This window comes from Limulus polyphemus, unplaced genomic scaffold (genome assembly GCF_000517525.1).
Source record: "Limulus polyphemus unplaced genomic scaffold, Limulus_polyphemus-2.1.2 Scaffold353, whole genome shotgun sequence".
Classification (NCBI taxonomy): Eukaryota; Metazoa; Arthropoda; class Merostomata; order Xiphosura; family Limulidae; genus Limulus; species Limulus polyphemus.
This window is the reverse complement of record NW_013665963.1, coordinates 153,225-161,615: the sequence shown is the minus strand read 5'-3', so window position 1 is coordinate 161,615 and position 8,391 is coordinate 153,225. Positions and strand designations below refer to the sequence as shown.

The following is an 8,391-nucleotide window of genomic DNA, read 5'->3' as shown; positions in this document are numbered from 1 at the left end:
TCAGGTGACTTTAGCCTTAAAAACTGTGATGGCAGGGGCAGACATGTTGGAATTGATAATGATGCTCTGAACATACTTGTGGAGTCTAACCCAAGGCAACACACTCATGAAATGGCCCTGAAATTGCATGTCTCTCATGAAACAATACATAAACATCTAATGAATGTGGGAAAACTCCATAAAGAAAGTGTTTGGGTGCCTCACGAAATCTTCGATGATCATCGTTTCCAACATGTGAACATTGTTTCGTCTCTTCTGGCACATAATGCGTGTGAACCCTTTTTGGACAGAATTGTCACCGGTGATGAAAAATGGATTCTCTATGCAAATATTAAATGCCAAAAACAATGGCTCAATCCTAGACAAAAACCACTTCCGACCCCAAAACCTGGACTCCATATGCAGAAAGTGATGCTTTGCATTTGGTGGGACATCAAAGGAATAATTCATTTCGAACTCCTCAATCCACAGATCTATAGTCAGCAACTGGAATGTTCAAATCAAGCCTTTCATTAGAAATGCCCTTTACTCGTCAATTGGAAAGGTGTACTTCTTCTCCATGACAATGCATGTTCACATGTGGCACGTTTGATGCAACATGAGATTATGGAGTTGAGTTGGGAAGTTCTCCCCCACCTACCATATTCTCCAGATATGGCGCCATCAGATTACCATCTTTTTCATTTGCTGCAACAGCATCTTAATGGGAAAACGTATGCAAATGTGGAAGGTGTTAAAAAGGACATCGACATGGTTTTTGCTTCAAAGCCAAGAGATTTCTTTAATCAAGTCATTAACAACATGATTCTAAGATGGAAAAGCATCATCGATAAGAATGTAGACTATTTCATTTACAAAATATTTTGTTTTGATATATAAGTTGTTCAGGTTTTTTCATCTAAAAAAACGACATTAATTTCTTGATGACCTAATATATGGTAGAGTTGGGCAATTAATAGTATTTGTTAATTAATTAAGTGATGGGCTCAATAATATATTACACTAATTCAATTAGTACACCATACCCCCTACAACTCAAGCAAGTAAAAAAAATGTATGTGTACTTACCATTTTAATTTTTTCAACAACTTAATTATCATAACGTGTTATTAATTTTCCTATTTTTTCACATTGTTTTGTTTTTTTTAGTAATTTTCAAATTATCCTTGATTTTATATGACTGACCGCTTCTGAAATTGGTCATTTGCATATTTGTGGAAAACAAAGTTTTTGTCAAAAAAATATTTTCCCAAAGGTTTTATGAGCATTTCTCACTTGGCACATGAATCATTACATGGACTAAATACCAATACATGATCACCATTATTTGTTTTTCAAACATGCAGTAATCTCACACTGATTTTCTATAACATAAATAAGCTTATATACATGTTTTATTCTCACAATAAGGGTAATAACATTTTTACTTAAAACATGCCATAATTACAATTACAAATAATTAAGCAGCCAGTTAAACAGTATAATTTATTTACATATGCTACTTGAACAAGATAAAAATAAGAACAATATTCAATAAAGATTTGAGTCATTACAATATTTTGCAATCGCCTACCATACTCATTAAGCCATAAATTTGTTTTGATCAAAAAAAGTAAACATACAAGGCTAGAAATAGTGTCTACATTATTTTCTCAAGCTAAAATCCCTATTTTGACTCCATAAAATTGATATGTATTGTAGACAGGTAGACTTTTCTTAGAGTCCCTAGCTGTAGGCTTGAAAATATAATCTTTACGTTTTGATTCAATTTTCCATACTTTTTGACAATCCCTATTCCCTCTTTTTTAAATTAACAATTTTTACTAATCTTGTTTCTTAAGTTTATGGAAAATAAAGTTTAAGCTATATACATGCATATTCAAAATAAATAACAAGTGTACAACAAAGAATAAACATATCTACTGGTATGCAAATACAACAAACAAAATGTAAAGTTGTTCTCAAAGGACACTCTTGAAAACAAAGATTGTATCATCACAGATTTAATGACCAGCTTCCATCAATATCACAGCGTAATGTAACAAAAGATGAGCAGCAAAAAAAAGCATTCTCATCAGAATGGAATAATGTTTCTTTTAAAATGGTAAAACACAGATTAATGCGATGTAAACAGTAACATGCTTACCTTGTTAGGTCTACCTGACACATATGTATGTTTTTCAATAGCCTGCTGTGCACAAGTGTTTGCTAGAATAATGCAACAGAAATAATGCATGCAAAGCAGACAACAACGACACACTTAGAGTAAGCCATCAATTATCAACAACATTTACAACTTCTACCTTAACACCAACTACTTAAAAATAGCAATAGGTATACGAAATAGTGCTATATGCAGTATTAATGAATACTCAATATGCACTCACGATTTCAACTAAGTATAAAAAAATAGTACAAAGACTCACCACCATCGTCTGAATAGGGAAATCTACTATGGTAATTGTCCACTGTTAAAAACTTGTTGAAATATAGTCACAGAAGTCCACGTAGAGACAGAAAACTCGAGTAACAATGAACAATAATGACTCAAGCAATGATATGCAAAAGCAAAATAGGGAACCTTTCATGTGGTAGTTTCCAATTAATACACTACAAAATGCACAAATTGTAGTTTCCAACTAATGTGCATGCTAGGAAAACACTGGATTTTTTATGGCGAAACTTGAAGGAGAATTAAGTTTAAAACTAGTCTCTTAGTTTTTTGCAAAGTTCCCCTGTAATCCCTCACTAGAGTAGATATCACTTGCAATAATTTTATAGTGGAGTCATAATAGGATTTGTGGCTTGAGGAAACTGTCAACAGTAGATCTCCAGTCTTGTTTGCTTACTTTTTTTAAGATACCTATTTGTAGATTTTAAATTCTCAATTTTTAATTATCTTGTATGTTGACTTTGTTAATGCACAGCAATAGGCAAACATTTGCCTAGAGTAAGACACAACCCCCTACTAATTACATTTATCATTTTACCATTAGAAAAACAGTAAAACAAATATGTCTAAACTATTGCTTTAAATAAAGTTTTGTTTCTTCTAAAGTAATTATTTACTGAGCCAGGTGGCTTTGTTCCCAAAAGTTTTGTGTAAACACACATTTAACATGCATCAAGTACAAAGGCAGCCACTCATAATAACATTGCATCTATTATGTATTTATAACGAAGTAAATCAACTTTTAAATAGGTCATGGATTTTCAGAGTTTTATATAGTATATCTGTCTAGATGTTGGTGCAAAATACCCAGCCAATTTTTCTGTAGGTTTGTGAAACAATAATATTAATAACAAAATATGAAATCACTTATTTTGCTTATTATCAATGTTTGGGTGGTCTTAACTATTGAAAATGAAGGTTTTGAGTGTTGTTTCAAAAATAGGTCTGCTATTTAAAGTGGTTTTTGCTCAAATGTTCTATTACAGTTTTGAGCAAATTCCTGTGTGATCCCTATTACGAACCATTATTGTCGTTCATGACAGATTCCTGTGTCTAGGTAAACTATTTAAACCTGATGATAAAACATTCTCTAAACATTGTAAATTTGTTACTATGTTAAACTTGTAATAAAGTTTTCTTTGTTACCCATTCAACCCATGTCTAAACTGTATAAGCTTACCTACCTTATCTTAAGTTATCTGATTCTTCTCACTGAAGACAATTTTTGTAGCTTTCAAACAGATGTAATTCAATTACTTTCACAATTCACTTTAAACAATTACAGAAACTATAAAACTTTTAAACTTACTTACTCTATTAATATGCAATAGTTAATTCTTGCTCTACCCAGTCATATTTAAAATTCCTTTATCGCTGCTTTCAAAGCTATGTTGTATCAGTAAATGATTAAACCACTTGATGTGGCATCATAGCAAGGTTTCAATCAAGGCCTGTAAAAATTAAAACTAAGGGAAATGCTGAAAAATCAAGAAATGGCTAATATATTTTCAAGGGGTAAGAGGTGTTTAGTAAAAACAATGTTATTCTTTGGGATGCACAGAAACATTTTAACAAAAATCAACAATTAGGTTGTTTTATTTACAGGCAAAACTCTTTGCAACTGTGTGGAAATGAAAAATGTTAACTTTTTTCCTTCATTAATTACACTAAATAAGTGTCAGAATATGACAAGATATTGATTCTAAAATATTTTTGAGTTAAAATAGTTTCATTACTTAGAATTAACATATAAAATAGGCATAAAAATTTGTGGCAAAAATATATCAAAAGCTAGAGGAAGCCCTTTCTTCAGGTACAATAATTTAGGATAAGTTATTTTGTACATCCTAAACTGTTGTACATGAAAATGTATCATACTTGCAAAGTATTTGTAGAATACAAATACTAAGTATATTAAATATGTGAAGCTTTTCAAGAAGTACATCTTTATAATGTATAGTATGGAGAAAACAGAAGAGCAAAAATGTTAAAAGAAAGCCTGTACGGCAACTCGTGAAACACAATACCAGATAGGGAAGATACAGGCTTGAGGCCATATAGAGAATAAGCTAAAAGCAACATTCCAGTCATGACCTTCTGGCAAGAATTCACAGCTCGCAGATGTGGTCTGTTGAGAAAACTCCATGATGAAATGAGCCCATGGAACTGTAATGAAAGGCAAAGGTGGGATACTGCTAGTGAAGAGTCCAGCTCTATACAGTCTGTCTCTATACACCATAAGTTAATTGTCTTGAATGATTTCACCAAAGATATTAGATAAGGGACAGAAATAAGTTCGGTAAGGATCAATAACAAAGTGGATTTGGGTTACAGTCTGATGGAATAATCCACTTGTTGCTGGAAGATTCCACTTCTACCAATTGAGTTAAAAGAAGTACTTTTGAAAGTAGATCTGCTAGACTCCTTAAACAATCAGAAAAACACTAAAAACTGTGTATATCATTCCGTGTTTCTGACTTTAAATGAGCACTTCTCCAACTTCTCTGCACTTAACCAACTCAAGAAGAAGATGGAGTAATCCAAGAAGTTTGCCACACAAACTCTTTGTAAGTATGCTATTTATGATTTGGTCTAACAGTGTTTCACTTAAGGTTCAATAATGTATAATGTATAAAGAGAGAAAAGTGAAGAACATTAACTGTAGTAAAGAAACAGTAGATTTGAAAATGCTTAAAGTAGAAGAATTATTAAATCAGTTATACAGATTATGATCAAGAGAATTTCTCATGTTAACTTAATTGATAACTTAACTAATGTTGTATCTATGTTATTGAATGTAATAGAAGGGCTTATTAACGAACACCTAGAATTTCAAAATGAAGAACTCAGTTACTTAGAAGTAGTGTTATTGAAAAATAGCCTCCAGAGTTTTGATATAAATCAACCGTTCAACAGTGTATAATAAAGAAGTTATTTGATTTGTATCCCGTTGTAAGTTCTTTATTCCGCATGTAAACCTCCTCATGTTGGTGGCCTATGCAACCCGCTTGCAACAGTAGGACTCAAAATCCAAATAAATTACTTCATAACAAGAATATAGTCGAACCCAATGACTAAGTCCATGGGCTGCTCACTAACTCATTATACTTGCAAAGAAATAGTAATACTAAACCTATAACAACCTGAAAAAATATGAGTTATAATATTCCACAGGTTTCTTCCTACAAATTTCTATAATGCTGTACTGAAACTAATGAATTTTTGTCAATGAAAATAAACATAATACTTTGTGACATTTTCAAACAGCAAAGTATTATAAACTTAATTAATAAACTTTATAACCCTAAAACATAAAGAATAAAATATATAAAAGTGACTAGTTTCAACTATAGATATACATCATATTTAATTTAGTTGAATACTTCTTTCATTGTTGGAAATAAAATCATTTTTTAAAACATGAATAAAAATCAGTACATGATATTTGATAAACAATACTGCTGTTCTTTAAAATAAAATTAAATAGAGAAATGTCAAAGCCCACTGGATGGAGTACTTTTGTTAAACATTTTTCAAACATATGATTCATGCATGTTTCAGATTATGTTAAATATTCTCAGAGATCCATACTTTGAGAAATGTACACAAAACAGGGGTGATCTAAGATGTTTTAAAAGGGAGGGGTTCAAATAGACCTGTTCTACCATTATTGGTAAATTTATATCACTTTCGTTGTTTTTTTTATATTTATAACTGCAAACTTCTTGTAACTTTAAAAATAAGATCAATTAGAAAGTCCACAAAATCATTATCAGTAGCTCAGTTAGATAATAATCCAAAGAATTCAAAGTTTATATCTTTATTTTTAGTAATGTGATTGATATGAAAATAAAACATTTAAAAACAAACATTTCAAATATTGTAATTTGAATGAAACAATTATACTTATGTTTAGAAAAAAAATTATAAAGCATACATCTAAATTCATAAATAGCATTCTAGCATTCATAAAGTGTTTTCCACTTTTTTGTTTTTAGGTCAGCATTTATATGTTATAAAACTTACATTTTTGCTTATTTTGAACATAAACAATACAAAAACATCTTTTTGTTATAACTTCCAAACAATGAAAAACCGATTTTGTAACGTGTATATATGACAAGAGCTGCAAGTGCCCTAAGCAACACTAACTTTGACAAAAAAAAGTATCTAAAATCTAGATTTCGAGCACACACACACACATTGTTAGTGTCTTGAAAAAGCCAAGGCATGAAAATTTACTACAGCAACATTTAATTGACGTTCATATTATTATATGTGTTTAGATATAATTGGCTACTAGTTTAGGCTGTAACGGAATTGCTGTAGATTCCAGCAGCTTTACTTCAGAAAAACTGAAAAAGACTAGTGAAGTAAAAATGCTCAGATCCAATTTTTCGTTTTGATATTATATGGCTATTTTATTATTAATTTATGAAAAACAAATGAAGAAGGTGCACACTGCCCTAGATCTTTGCCTACTTATACAACATTAAATAATACAGTTATTAATTTCTGAAAAAAATGTGTGTGGGTTTGCTTCATGGACTCCTCCATTAAATTTGTGCCTCCTTATACACAACTAAAAAATATAGTTTTAATTTCTGAAACAAAAATGTATGGGGGGCCTGGATCCATTGATCTTCTCTTCCAGATCAGTGCCTACTTATACAACATTAAAGAATACAGATATTAATTTCTGAAACAAAAATGTATGAGGGGCTTGGATCCCTTGAGTCACTCCCTCAGATCTGTTCCTACTTATACAACATTAAATAATATTTATGCAATTGTATATCAGAGATATAATACTGTGTAAAAGAATAGTAAAACTACACTTTAGTAGCCTGAGAGTTGGCAGTTGGTGCTACCAGCCAGTTACCTTCCCTCTATTCAACAGTGCAAAATTAGTGATAATGATGCCAGATAGCCTTAGAACATTCAATAACAAAGACAGGATGAGTAATTTTAGTAGCAGTGGAAATCAAACCTGAAACCCTCAAATCCTGAAGCATCCCCCACCTGACAATTGTGTAACTTTGTGCTTAATAACAAACATAATGGCAATATTTCAATATTTCTTGGATATTCAGAATAATCAAAAACTCAATTTTTGATTACTTGATTATTTTAGTGACAATTGATTTAATCAATATTTTGAGTAATTGACTGCTGGAATAATCAAAAGCACTAATTTTAATTAGCTAATTATTTTCATGACATTAATCGATTCATCATAATTTTGATTAATTGATTAGTCTATGGGTCACTACTCTATGTAATCACTGCTTTTACGTTATCAATTATATCAATTAAATAACCCAGCTCAAACATATATAGCACCTAGACCCCTACTATGTCTGTTGTATCTCAGTTGGCTTTATGAGCCCTGGCATTGGGTGAAAAGCTTTGTTGGCATTGCATACAGCAGATGCAGTGGGTTGACATGATATATTCTCCTTTGCTTTCACTCATGGGTTCTTAGAGCTGTAAGTTGTTGTTTTAAGACAAAGCAAAGTAGTTGGATTCATACATATTTCATTAGGTATATTAATTACAGAGTAAATGTTTAATGGTGATATAAGTAAGTAAGTAGTTTGCTTTGATCAAAAGTTAATATGGAGTGTTTTTGATTACCTGAGCAGTTTCTGCATCTGGACACACAACATGTGTGTAATTAATATTGACCATATCAATGCCAGTGCATATTGTAAGTGATATGTTTTCCAGGTTGTCTTTCCTTCCACTTTGCAACTCAGAATATAGTCTTGAATCCTGTAATGTAATAAAATGCTAGAGTTTTGATAACAACAGTTCTTCTCAACTATTTAAATAAAACAATAATGTTAAATACATATACATAATAGAATAAATTCATTAAGTAAAAAAAGGAATAATAAACAAGAAATATTTATTTTCTTAATATTATCTATGCTTAT

General features: G+C 31.0%; 1 protein-coding gene across 1 annotated transcript in view; it reads right to left on the bottom strand.

Moving 5' to 3' along the window:
• LOC106457626 (1-phosphatidylinositol 4,5-bisphosphate phosphodiesterase-like) overlaps nucleotides 1-8,391 on the bottom strand; it is a 96,666-nt gene that overhangs the window by 68,274 nt on the left and 20,001 nt on the right. The window contains exon 4 of the mRNA XM_013917061.1: nucleotides 8,090-8,227. Within this exon, the coding sequence (XP_013772515.1) occupies nucleotides 8,090-8,227 (138 nt within the window). The remainder of the gene's footprint in view (nucleotides 1-8,089; nucleotides 8,228-8,391) is intronic.